At 40.9% G+C, this 14,107-nt stretch overlaps 1 protein-coding gene across 1 annotated transcript in view; it reads right to left on the reverse strand.

Annotated features, from left to right (window-relative positions):
- The window catches only part of CTNND2 (catenin delta 2), a 581,628-nt gene that overhangs the window by 33,706 nt on the left and 533,815 nt on the right, over positions 1-14,107 (reverse strand). The window contains exons 16-17 of the mRNA XM_035892032.1: positions 5,103-5,313; positions 1,584-1,668 (exon numbers count right to left, since the gene is read on the reverse strand). Of these exons, the coding sequence (XP_035747925.1) occupies positions 1,584-1,668; positions 5,103-5,313 (296 nt within the window). The remainder of the gene's footprint in view (positions 1-1,583; positions 1,669-5,102; positions 5,314-14,107) is intronic.

A 14,107-nucleotide genomic window follows, 5' to 3' on the forward strand; every position in this document is an offset into this window, starting at 1 on the left:
ACTATTTGCCATACAAGTATGTATTTGTGGCCGCAGGAAATGTTCCTTTAAGCATGCAAGGTACTTAGTACCCAAACATACTTAGTATGTAAGTACATTACCAGGCATTCACACTGGCAGCCAACAGAGTGTCCTTTAGGTAGCAGTATACTCAGAAGCCATACAGCATATAGATTACCTCACACATGGAGCAACCCCAGAAACTGCTTTTCCATCACAGCATATATATACAGACAGAAGGTTGGAAATGAGCCAGACATTGTAAGAACTTCTAAGAGATTATGGTGCAATAAAGTTCAGCCCCTACAGTGCAGCCACCCCCACACACCAAGTCAGGCTATGCACACTTCCAGCGTGTTACTGCCTTGCGTCAAGGAAAGCCTTGTCTAGCTCATCTTTGTTTCCACCTCCTAATGGGACAGTCGAGTATCAGCTCATTACTTGGAACATCTTCGCATATGGTATCCCTAGGGCTGCCAAGGATGACTGAAAATACTGGAAGTGCACAATGGGAGAGACTCAATAATCATCTTCCTTACTGCTCAGACTTAACACAAGTGGGGCTGAGGCATGCAGAAGAACAGCATTTCAAACAGAAGGTCAGCTTCTGCCAGTTTGAGATTTGGTGCATACATTTCATGTAACTAAGTTCTTTTCTTGTGCAAAATATATACAGCACAGACTATGCTGCTGTGACCCTTCCCTACTTCACCATTCTTATGCCTCAGCCTTAACTAGGACCTGAGCTTTTGTGCCATATGAAGTATTAGCTCTCCTTGCTGAGTTTACAAATACCAATATCATTTAGATCAGCTGTGAAATTCCATGTAGCAAGAAGACCTTTGAGAACTAAATCTGCAGACTGATACTCACATGGAGTGTAACAGTTTGGAAATATTCTGCAAGAATTACTTTAAATGTTGTCATTTACTCAGTAGACACTTATGTTTTAAAAGCTATACAGGGTGTTATTTCACAGGATTGTATTACCGTGTTGTGATTCATTTTTAGGAGGTTAGCAGGTATGTGGGAATGGTATGGTACTATAGACTCCATAGACTGAAAACCAAGTATATGATGCTACTTTCTGCCAGCCGATTGGAAGTGAAGCCATCAAGTCTCAGCTCAGCTCCACGTGTAACTGGTCCCTAAGCACCACTCCTTCAGATACTCTTGTTTACAATCTCATGAGGAAATTTGGGACTGAAGGGCTGGAAATCTGGTACTCTCTTCAGGACAGGGTGGGGACATGTAAGAAGGAAAGGTACAGTAGGAGAGCTGGCATAGGTTTGTTCTATGAACAGAGAACTTCACTCTCCAGGGATGTCAGATCCACCACTTTCTGTATGAATTCTTCTGAAAATCAAATTCACATCCCCTTTTCACCACCACATGTATTTTCAAGAAGTATTTCTATGTTAAAAGTAGAAACAAGGGAAAAAGCGCATAGATCCAAGTATCTGAAATTTTAAACTCTAGGTGAATTTCCAGTTCATGTGAATGTTTTGGTCTAAAGTCTCTCAGCCCCCAAATTTGGGTAACCATATTAAAGATGACAAATCTAGAAAAAACCCAAGCCTTACCTTCTTGTAGAGACTTCTCAGGTCTCTGTACTGCCACATACTATTGAGGACCTGAGATGCTGCTTTCACCACTTTTGGCGAATGCCTGTTACACACATATATTAAAAAGGGAGAGAGAGAGAGAAAGAAAGAGTGAGAAAGAAACTGTTAAGTACAAGAGTCCATTCACCCCAATTTTCAAATGCATTGCTATGGATTTAAACCCACAATTAAAATCATGTTTTAAATGTACCATAAGATCTTTGGTTGGCATCTTGGTGTGTTTTTAAGCAAGGGCAATACATGTCATTTCTATAGTACTAATTATTCAGTGAGGAGCAAAATGTGTGTTCCTCAGCACACAGAAAACAAGGATTCATGCCGAGAACATAGTAAGAGGAATGGGAGAGGCAGCAGTTGGCAAAATTGTTGAGGACCCAACTGGTAGTACGTACATCTAAGAAGATGTCCTGACTACAACTTTTGGCATAAAGGACAAAAACCAGAGCCGGAGTTTCTTTCTCTGTAAGCTGCCAAACTTAATTCATGTCAGCATGCTCAATGCATCAAGCGCCTCTTAGCAGTGGCCAAAAGAAACACTCTAGGTGGGTGATGAGCACTGTTCCTGAAGTGCAGAGCCAAGATGCAGAAACACAATTGACTGTAAAAAGTCATGACAAATTTCATTATGAATCCAAATTAGGACTTGCATCTTGCTCACATCATTACCCTTTAATGATGGCAATGGAATGTCCATGTCCACGGCATGTTGAAAACCGTATGTAACTTCACATGGACTTTCTCTTCAGAAATGTTTTGAAAGGAGGTCTGAACTATTGTTACAATCAGTGGGAGTCACATATTCCTCTTGGGATAGGTAACTTGAAAAAAAGTCTAAAAAAAAAATATCAGAGAGTATTCAGCTCAATGAAGAAGGGTCAAATATAAAAGGACCGGGAGGATAACCCCAGCCCATTGAGGAAGTGTATGCTGTGTGATTAAGCCCTTGTGCTGTACCAGTAATACACATAAAGCAGTAGAGCTCTAGAAAACCTTGCAAAGGCCAAAGTCTGGGGTGAGGATTGATGGAGTTTGGGGCAGTCACTGAGGTGATTCCTGTTTTACTCAAAAAAGGCACATGGATTGCAAAACCAAAGAGAAACCATAAAAACAGCAGCATATGATACTGGTTTGGGCAGGAAGCCTTCTCAGGGGACAGGCTCTGGTGCATCCTGTGGCCTCTGAGAAGGACCAGTGGTAGGCTGACACTCAGGCTGGTAAAGCAGTGTTCATGACACAACCGATGCAATTAACTTACTCAGTATTTTCCTAGTAATTTATTTGGTGCTTTCTTTTCCCTTTTCTTCCATTTCTCACCCAGAGTGCAGCAGTAGGTGGGTAATTGGTGACTAAACAGGAATTTGATAACCCTTTCAAGCATAATTGTTCTTATTATACTCCCAGCTGTACTGGCTAGTGGGGTGCTGGTAGCACAGAGCAACCATGAAAATAACTGTGCCAACCATACTGTGAGTACTGAGGACAAATAGGAACTATACGAAGCCAATAATGGCTTGGCCAGTATGACCTTATGAATACCAGTTCTCTTGTGCTGTCATACAGGGAAAGCGCGCAAGCCCTGGGCATGTTCCAAAGGCTAGCGGGGCCAGCCCCGCACTCCTGGCACTGATACGTATCAGGATGCACGGACAGGCTAGTATCCTGCACTTGTAGAAGCAGATGCTTCATGCTGGACAAGATAATTCCAAACTGAAGTGTTTTACTCTATTAAACTGAGTATGCCAGAATTTCCTATCGGTCCAACAACCAGCAAATCAACCGAACAATTGATTACCTATAAGACACCAAACCAAAACAATGGCACACAATGCTAACATTTCTGAAAGTTGAAAAATGAAACTTTCATTTAAGATAAGCATTTGTAGCACCGTGAGTTGACAGGTTTTCTTGCTCTAGAACTCTGTAACCTGTAACAGTAATAACACAGGACTGCAACTCAAAGTACCTGAGAGGAGGGATACTTATCATGATTTGGGGGGGCATTTTGGAATTACTCAACAGTACCTGGGCTAAATACTTTCATCCAACATAGATATGTCTTTCACAGTTATGAGGGATACTTAGACAGGGAATTATACCCTTCCATCCTCATAAAACTGCCCATGATACTTTGATAATTTCAGACTCAACCGGTATTTATAATCTCTATCAGATAATGAGCAGGTAGACAAATGCATTATTCTCAGGAAAGACACATTCAACTTAAGAGAAATGGATATGAACCTGCTTGCAATATCAGTACATTTGATCTAGAAAATATAAATTAAAAATTAAATAAGTTTAATAATAATAATAATAATAATAATAATAATAATGCAAATAATAATAATGCAGTAAATAAATCGGCAGAGCATGGGGAGCTCCCACAACTGCAATCACATACTTTGTTATGCTACTACTTTTTACCCCTTACAATTAAAATGTGAGAATGTTTCAATAATGAATTTGGTATGAAAAGAAAAGGGTGACAATAGAGGAAAAGAAATGCGATTGAATTATATCGGCAATGCTCCGATCACATAGGCGAGCATAAGTTCTCATACCAAATGTAGGGTGCATAAATCTTTCCTTCAGGTTGTGGCCTGGCTTTGTGGGGCTCTTTTAGAGCTCTGATGCTGCAGTAGGCTGTGTGATGACAGCTTCGAGTAGGTGGACTGATGGGTTTTGTACACTACAGTGAAGGCTTTTTGTTTTCAAACTGCCATAGTCCCATTGCACTATACTTCTGCAGGTTGACAAATATGAGAACGAGGCTATCTGTTTTAGGCAAAAGAAGGATAAAGAGTGAACTCTTCATGAAGAGTGCGTACATAGGCAAACAGACAAGATGAAACCATAGCCTCTCTGAAAATGTCACAGTCGTGTGTAAGATTTTTGCACGTTTTGGTGCCTCACAAAGTATCCTGCAGGTATCCTAATGCTCTCTTGGAAGCAAGGTGTTGGGAAAATCCATGGACCTGTGTTTCTACTATGCCCCATCTTACCAGCAAGCCAGTATCAGAGAAAAGGGTGCTGTGAAGAGGGACAGTGACTTTATATTCTTCATTCTGAGAGGAAGAGGAGCAGTAACAGAACTGTGGTGAGGTCCCTTCCTTTCACAGGATCCCTCCACCTGCACATCATCCCTTCTGCAGGGTGCAATCCAAGCTCTGGTCCCTAATGTTTTTCAGGATATTCTGGAAGTGCTTAGAGGTAGTGGTTACCGTAGATAATTACTCCTCCTTAAACTGCACGTGCACTGCACTCCGTGCACCGCTGATGGTATGTCAAAAATAAACCACGGCAGAGAGTTTTGCTATTGGTATTGTCTGTTTCTTGTCACCTTTCAGACTGGGCATGTGATTTCTGGTGAAACTAAAGTATTCAACTCATGATTGCACAGCGGAGGCAAACACATTCAGCACTAGTTATAACTATTGGAGATGTTAAAAAAGGTGCAAGGTGATTTGCAAAACATACTTGTCTCCTTTACTCTTAGATATGCCAACCAGTTTCTCAATGCCGCCTGCGTCTCGTAAGGCCTTGGCATTCTCCATGTTTTTAGTGATGACTTCATGCAGAGTGCAGCAAATGGCAGTAACGGTGTCATCAGACATGGCCTTGCTTGCTGAGCTGTTGCTGTTGTTAGCGCCTGGCAGTCGGTGGACCAGATCCCTCATGGCATACTTGCCTTTGTTGAAAGAAAATGAAGGGAGAATTCAGAAGATAATTCAGCAATAAAAGGACGACGGAGAAGAAGTACAGGGAAAACACGCAAGACTTTTAGCACCATTTGCATCATTGCATGTAATCTAATTGGCTACTGATATTATTTTGGAGCAAGCCACATTTACACGATTGCACGTTCAAGCATTTCACACATTAGGGACTCTGTTAATATTTCCGCGTTACATCAGTTGGAGGCTTAGGATATGGACCACATCATGCCCTTAGGAGAATGAATTGATGATAATAAAGGTCAAGTATATGTATAAAGGTAACCTGGATACCACAACTTACTGAACTTGGCAAGTCCTCATCTCCCACCACACAACTCATAACTCAAGTTACTATAAAATGTGCCTCAGCTGTTTAAAATACTACAGTGAATGCAAAGCCGATGACATTGTTATTTGTGAAAAAGTCTTCTCTGAAGCACAAGTTTCACTGTACAAGGTTAATTCTATACTACACGCAGTAATTTAACTAAGTTTCTTAGTGTTTCTATGACTTTATTGCCTATTCAGTGCTCAGAGATGACACTGCACTCTTCCGCATATCCTCAGTCGCATGCATGGTACTGACCAGAAGGGAAGCCTTTCTGAAGTCTACTCCTGTATGATATTCAGAGATTATTTTATATAACACTAACTCCCAGAACTTAAAATCGCCTAAAATGAAAGGCACAATGAATTTTTAAAATGGTCACGTTGAACTGAAGACATGAAAAAGAAATCCTGTTGAACTTTTTTCATGTTTAAATGAATAAAGATTTTTTTTTGCAAAATTGCGCCTGAAAGTCATGTAGTGCTTGTGCAAATAACACAAAGGCAGCTTCTGAGAATTTGTATATAAAGCATAAATGTAAATATATATAAATGTAGGGCAGGGCTAGCACTGGCACAGATATACGAGAGGCCTCACAGCAGTTCTAGAGGGTCACTATTACGGTAAAATGCCAGCTCAGCCCTTCAATGTGATGAAGACAAGATCGCAGAGGGCAAGGGCCTGATGAAGTTGTTGCTGAGGTCAGTGAGACAACTCTGAATCACCTTCAGTGCAGCTGTGCGAAGAATTTGCATAGAGCAATCACTATGAGAGCGTATCACACAGGATGAAAAGGACAGGAAAATTGGGAAAAATAAATATAATTAGTAACCTAATCTACATCACATTTTATGAATGAAATAATCAGGTATGATTATTGCATTTAATATGATGATCTAATCAGACTTTTTTTGATAACTTAAAAAAGCCCGATCAATTAGTATTTATAAGTACTTACTAAAAATCTTATTTCTGAACTCCTAAGTTCAGTTGTATGTGTCAATATTTAAAAGAAGAGGAAAGAGGAAAATCGCATCTTTTAACTATCAGATGTTAAACTATTTTTACTTCTCAAAATTTTGCCTGCTGTTGTAGAAATACAGCCACTCATTTGGAACAGAATATTCATAGTACAGATAAAAACTAAAATCTCTGTACTGAAATGTTAAAGGTATCAACTAGATTTTGTGGTAATGTGAGATTGTAGAAACAACTCACTCTGTATCATGTAAAAACATTCCTGATTATAAAAAAGCATAACATTACCAACAAAATGTGTGCAGTAGGATTTGAATCTTATCGGTGTGCTGCAATACAAATACAAATCATGTTCTCAAACATCTTTATTTCTTTGCACTTAGTGTTTAATTGGTCATTTGCCTTACTAGCTTTTCAGCAATATTATTAATAGCAGATGTAGTACAGATGTTAACACCTCTTTCTCTTTCAGGAATGGTTTGTTTGAGCAAATTGAAAATCTTTTTCCCCTACACATATATGAAGCACTGCTCAAGGACAGCCTGAAATGCTATTTACGTCTGCATCTGTTTGTTCTTTGTAACATGAACACATTAATAGTTGCTTATCACGGTGATTACTTCAGTCTGTAGCATATAGTAAATAAAGCTTACGCATCAAAAAAATAAAATAAACCATGATTTGCTGTAGCTTTTACTCTTCTAATGCAGTATCCACCTTGGGTCAGGATTAAGTACAAGTAGATAAATCAGATCAGTGGGACACTCTACTTTACTCTATCTGCACATCCAGAGCAGACCAATGTTCCTTTTCCCTTCTGTACCTCAAAGTGAGCATCTCACTGTCCCAGTCCTCTGGTGGAACCAGATGACAGTTATCTTTCCATTAGCAGCCAAAGACTGTGTCCCCCAGCTCTGGGTATAAGGAAATCTGGACGGCTGCCCCAAGCAGATTTCTTTCCTGGAACTGGCCTAGTATCCCAGGCAATAGAATTCATGCCAGTACACAAGGCTAGACACACAAGATGCTTCTTACAACGCATAAAGGCTTTGGAGCTATCAGGAAAAGCTCAGTAGGAAAACTAAAACAAACACAATCAGGCATGGTATAAGCATTCTGGACATGTTAATGCTCAACACTTCTGCTGTGCACAGACTTAAGTTAGGCACGAGAAGATCAAATCACTATTAGATACTTCAAAACAGTAAACCAGATGATGTGTAACAGTGGGACAGTACAGCATCCTTATTCTGAGCAGCTGCAGTAATTCAAGGTCAATCAGGTGCATATTTAAACTAAAATATATTCTGAATGGTTTGGGGTTTTTTTCCCTAAGAATTGCGTCAGATTTAGCCTTTGGACAGAAAGTGCCAGAAGACTCACTCTGCCCGTTTTGTAGACTGAAAATTGGGTCAGCATATTGCAGCAGTGGCAGCTGTGCAAACTGGTGTCCAGTTTGACGAACCCCCCCCCATCAGAACCTGTAACAACGATGCCAGGCCCCTCGTCCTCCCAGGCGCTGCCTGCGAGGGAGCCAGGCTTCCTCCTCCCTGCCCCGTCCCTGCACCCCGGGGTGCAGCGAAAGCCAGAACTGCCCCCTCCAGCAGAGCCGCTCATGCAGGCAGGCAAAGCAGCTGCCTGCACAGGGAGGCATCCTGGGTCAAACTGCACAGAGAGGCATCGCGGGTCACCACCTGCACAGAGAGACATCGAGGGTCAAACCATCTCTCCAGGGGACCAGCAGGAAAAGGCAGCACACCAGCTGGAAGAAAGGGGGGGCGGGGGGTGGCTGGGCTATAGAGTCAATCTAAGCCACTGTTTACATGGTGCTAAAATCTATTAACAAGTGTAAGTGTTGACATATTTTCTGTGGTTTTAGTACTTCGAACACTTTGTTAGCTATTTGAAAATATATCTGGAGTGAGAAAAAACCCCCTGCATTAGCCTTACAAAATGTGCCGTTAATTTAATTTAATTGAAAACATAGGAACTTATACTGAAAAAGCAGTAAAGCTGCTTTAATACAAGAGTTAACTCATGAAAGTTAAAACTTAAGGACTACTATACTGCAGAAAATGTTCCACAGTAACTTGCTTGCATTCCAAATGCGTTTTCTAATATAATAATATTTAATAAATCACTGCAATATATATACAGAAAAAAATTCAGGTATCAGTTAACTTCTCCTATCTCAGGTATTTTCCTGCTGCTTTATAATAGGCACGAAGGAGAGAAGAGTCATGGTTTTTGGCACTGACCACAGAAGAAATCCTACTCTAGATTAGCGTGGGGTAAATGTTGAGTAATGCCAATGAAGGAAGAGCTACTGCTACACCAGCCCAACACAGCTGACAACACATGTGATCCTTGACTTTTGCATTAGCCTTTGCTACAATCTGCAGACTGTTTGCATTTAGAATTATTTTTGTGACGTTAAGAACCGCTTCTAGAAGCAGACTGAGACGTAGAATGGACACTAGTCTTGTAATGCCAGCAAGGTTTTATCTAGCGCTTCCACCAGGAAGGCTGGGGAATTCAACTTGCAGCGCAGAAAGTCTCCCTGGGCTGAGGGAGTGAGAACTGATCAGGGTCCTGACAAGAGCGGAGGATGTGTGTGAGAACGACATGAAAAATAAATAGTACTGTTCATTTTGGTTCGGTTCATACAGAACTGCTTTGATCTACAAATAAATTGATTTTTTATTTGAGCAACACTAGACATTATAAGACCCCAAATTGATCTGATGCTTTTAAAGAGGATTTACATAATACGAGTAAACTTAACCACCAGCTTGACAAGGAAAAAAGAAATCATGTTAATTTGTTCCATTTCACTCATAAAGGAAGGCAGACAGACATTAAATAGCCGTAATTTGGGGGCAGTGTCACAAGAAAGGGGTTGTCCTGTAGGTGTTTGGGACAGCATTTTTCTGACACTACACATTTTGAAGTTATTTTTCTAAGATAAGACTTTTATCACTGTTTTATATTGAGAGCAGGAATCTATCACCGTGCACTAAGTCTTCGACCGTAAGATGATAAGGTTTGCTTACTAAATGTTTCAACAATGCAGATTTAACACCTTTTCCTTTGCATGATAAAGTGTCATTAGCACCTTAGTACATGCCTCTGTTACTTAATTCAGGAAACTTTTTCCTTCACAGGATCAAACTGACAGCTGTCCTAAGAAAGATTCTGCCTTCAGAGCAAAACCATAGAGCAAACTATTCTTCTGGTAGATTTAACAGGAGCACAATCATCGCAGATAAGGTTCCACTTCTGGAAATATTTGCCTACTATTGCCTTTAGACAAATTCACTGCTGGTGTAACCCCATTGACTTCATTTCCATTTTCGCTCATCTCTGAAAAATGACTTTGACACACTGGCACATTTATTAAATAGTTGTGGCATGGTTCCTAGTTTGAGAGAACAAGACTGGGAAAATTAACTGACTGAAAACACGACAAACCTCAAACAGATATTAATTCAAACTAAGAACCTTGTCCTAGAGGTAGAGCTTGCTCTAATAAAGTAATACATCAGAATTTTTCCCCCCTCAAAGAGACCCATTAATCCATATTGTGCAGCTTGATAATATAAAAATAGCAAAATGCCATCATAGTTTGTTGTAATGATACAGATATCCTATACCATAGCTACTGGTGTCTGTATGTCATGGTACGTGTGAATTTTGTTCTCTTGATTCTAACATGCACTCCACTTAAATCTCCAGACATACGTGTTTTGTGCATTTTCATCATCCTTGTGTGTTTTTAAGACCATTCAACTTCAGTATTGCACAGCAGTTTTGGAAAGAGTATTACTGGGAGAGCTTTTATTGTTACTTTCAATCACAGCCAAAAGACAGCCAAAACTGTCTAATTTGGGTGGAAGAAATTTTGATCACGAGTCAGTGTATTCAACTGATAGTCTGATAATTTAGAGTGTATTCACCACACGAAAGCAGTGGCAGAAATACCACTTCGGTGTTTGATAAAGAGTTAATTTGTCCACCATGCTTTCTCTTGTCAGATACTGTTTTTTTAAAGTGTAACAGATAATCACTGTTGGTACTAGGGTAGCATCTGAAAGTGCCCCTTAGGGTCCAGATGTCATTGTACCAGAGAAACCCTGTTCCTTCTCTGAACGCTGGAAATCTTCAGTACATACCGAGGTGGCAAGAATGGGGTATAAGAGCCTACAAAAAATGATTATGCTTAGTACAATATGAAGCAAACTCTGGACCTGGACTGCCTAGGGAGTAAAAGGAATTTTGTAGGCATCAGAGCAGCAGTGAATCCCATCTTATTTAAGAGTGTAAAGCTTGTTAGTTTTCATACGGAGACTTTCTTCTGCTACTGAAACACCTGAGGGGGAAAAAACCACCCCGAATTTTAAAGGCAAAATAGGTTAAAAAATAAGAAATGCTGTCAGATTGGGTCTTAGAGCCAAACATATGTAGTTTTTTGTGGGACAGTAGAGAAAGCAAACCAAAGATGAAGCAGGGTAATGCCAGAGCTGTTTGGCCAGCAGCAAAGTAAGCGGATGGAAAGAGACAAAATTGTATTTTTGAAAGCAAGAAAGGCTGCAATACTGAGGTTGAGAGACATTTGTCCATGTGAGTAGATGATTACTCCTCAGACTTCAGGGAGCACTAGGAAAGGTGTCACTGAGTCAAGAACAAGAAATAATCTACCTGACATGGCAATGTTGGTTTATAAAGCAGGACCCCTATTTGAGAAGACAGAGCAGCACAAACTGAAATAAGGGCCATTAGCCACCCCAAAGTTTAATGCCCTCTCGCTCAGCACTGAATGGCATGACTGCCTTCAGACAGGCTTTCCACCTCAACCACTGAGCCAGTGACTTTGCTATCCACCCCTATCCATAACATACAGCCTCTAGCATTGCTGACTGCAGCCTCCATTGCGTGTGAAAGAACTGTAAGTCACAGCAGTTTGTATACAGCAACTCTCTCTTCCCTTTGTCTGGTGACTTAGCATTATAGAATCATAGAATCGTTTAGGTTGGAAAAGACCTTCAAGATCATCAAGTCCAACCGTTAACCTAACCCTGCCATCCCACCACTAAACCACATCCCTAAGCACCTCATCTACCTGTCTTTTAAATACCTCCAGGGATGGGGACTCAACCACTTCCCTGGGCAGACTGTTCCAATGCTTGACAACCCTTTTGGTGAGGAAATTTTTCCTAATGTGCAATCTAAACCTCCCCTGGTGCAACTTGAGCCCATTTCCTCTTGTCCTATTGCCCGTTACCCTGGAGAAGAGGCTGACCCCCACCTCACTACAATCTCCTTTCAGGTAGTTGTAGAGGGTGACTCCTTTTCTCCAGGCTGAACAACCCCAGTTGCTTCAGCCGCTCCTCAGAAGACTTGTGCTCCAGACCCCTCACTCCAGACTTGTGGTTGACTTAAGCTGTTGGTAGGGCAGATTTATGCAACTCAAGTGCAGCGGCTACTGTCAAACCCACATGGCCTGACCAGTGCTCGCCAGCGGTCTGTGATGTTGCTCATCACAATAAATCAGTTTCAAGTTCTTAAGACCACTGTGCATCACGTAGTATAGGATGAGGAAAGTGGAAAACAACCCGACTGAAAAGCATGCACCCAAAAATCATGGCCCCCACCACTCTGAGCAAGTGTCACAGAACAGAAGATTACGCATCAGTTTGGGATTTGGGTGTGAAAGGAAAGCTCAAACCATCTTTTAGGCATGTAGGGGACAATTCATGTATCCTAACATAGGGGGCTAACCCAGTTTCAATTGCCCTTAGATACGTGAGATGTCTGCTCAGAGTTAGTAGAGCTACGGAAGATACACAGCCTTCTGGAGAAGCAGCTGAAGACAAAGTAGGATGCCCTATGGTCTTTAATGTTTAGGCACCTGAATCGCACTCCCAATGTTTGGCCAAAAATGTTTTTTAGGTACCCAACTCCTTTTACTTCTTACATGAGGGATGTGCACAAACATTTGTAATCTCTGGCAGAGTAAACACATATGAAGACGTTTCACTACATAATGTTAATTGACTACAGTACTGCAATTATCCCTATCCAAAAAACTATCATCATTTGTAAGGGAATGAGTGATGAGTTAACTGACACTGGTTTGAGTAAGCACCTCAAAACTCGAGGGCTGGAGCCACTGCTTTAGCTGCTTCACATTAAGCCCAGCCTGACAATTAAGTTGGGATGATGAGTGCTTTGAGTTAGAGACCAATGCCAGATTTCACCTGCTTGCCAGTTTATTTGAACTTAAATTTTAAGACTCTGTAGAGATACATTATTTTTGGAGAAGACAGAAAGAATAAAAAACGTTAAACACACACGCCCTTCTGTGCCCCCAAGCACCCAGCTGCACTTTGCTGACAGCTGCTGAGACAGAACAAAAGATGAGGTGGAGGTCTCAGATTCCCTTTTCCCCTCCGAAAAATGATACCGATTTTTCACTTTTCCCCACCTCTGATGACAGGCAGCAAGATTTCAAGATATAAGATTGGTATTTGGCACGGACCATGACAAAGAGGAACAGTATCTTCCCTGATGCATTGTATGTGACATGCCATTCATTGGTTTTCTTTTTTAAAATCTTTTTTATCAAGAATAAATACATAGGTAGTGTAGCGTATAAAGCCCTACAGGGAGCAGGAATAGTCATCTTTTACAGTTTCAGGGAAGAAAGCTCAAAGTTTCATAGAGACATGAAAGTATGTGAACTGCCAATATCTGTGTTGGCAATGTCAATTGAGATTTTCTTGTAAAAGAATCAAATACCTAAAAGAGTAACCAATATAGAAGCTTTTATCTTTTCAGGAAGATTAAAGATGCTGGTTCTCTACATTTGGAAGAGAAAGGTATGGTATGAGGAGAACTAGGGATGACAAAGGGCACAGCCATAACAGGGGTGGAAGAGCAGTATGTATAGAAACTAGTAGCAGCGGACAAAGACAAAAGAGAAGTATTTTGGTATTTTCACCCTGAATGTGCCATGGGAAATGACAACTAGATGCAATGCAATCACTGCTTTTCAGCAGATTGCTTTCTCAGATCCATGATCCTTCACAGATTTTCTTTCCTGTAGCAGCATTTTAATCCAGCCACCTTCCTCCTTCAGGTTCTCTGCTTCCAGAAATGCAACTTTTCCATGTCATCTATTTCCTACCTCCCTCTAGCTGATAATTTTTCTTGCTTTCAACTCAACTTCTCAGGGCTGCCTCCTGTCCCCTCTATTACACTGATGATAGACTGATGATACTTTTTCTTCTTTGAGCTGTACCCCCTCAGCCCTTTGGGTCTTAACCGCTAACTAAGCTTTCATGTTCCTCTGCCATCTCTTGCCTATCTGATATTTAAGCGTATTATCTCTGCATCTGCCCCGTCTGCCAAGCTTTTCCATTCTCTCCTCATATTGCTTTAAATATCTTCAGTTTGATGTT

Source organism: Egretta garzetta, unplaced genomic scaffold (genome assembly GCF_000687185.1).
Source record: "Egretta garzetta isolate BGI_Z169 unplaced genomic scaffold, ASM68718v1 scaffold144, whole genome shotgun sequence".
Lineage (NCBI taxonomy): Eukaryota > Metazoa > Chordata > Aves > Pelecaniformes > Ardeidae > Egretta > Egretta garzetta.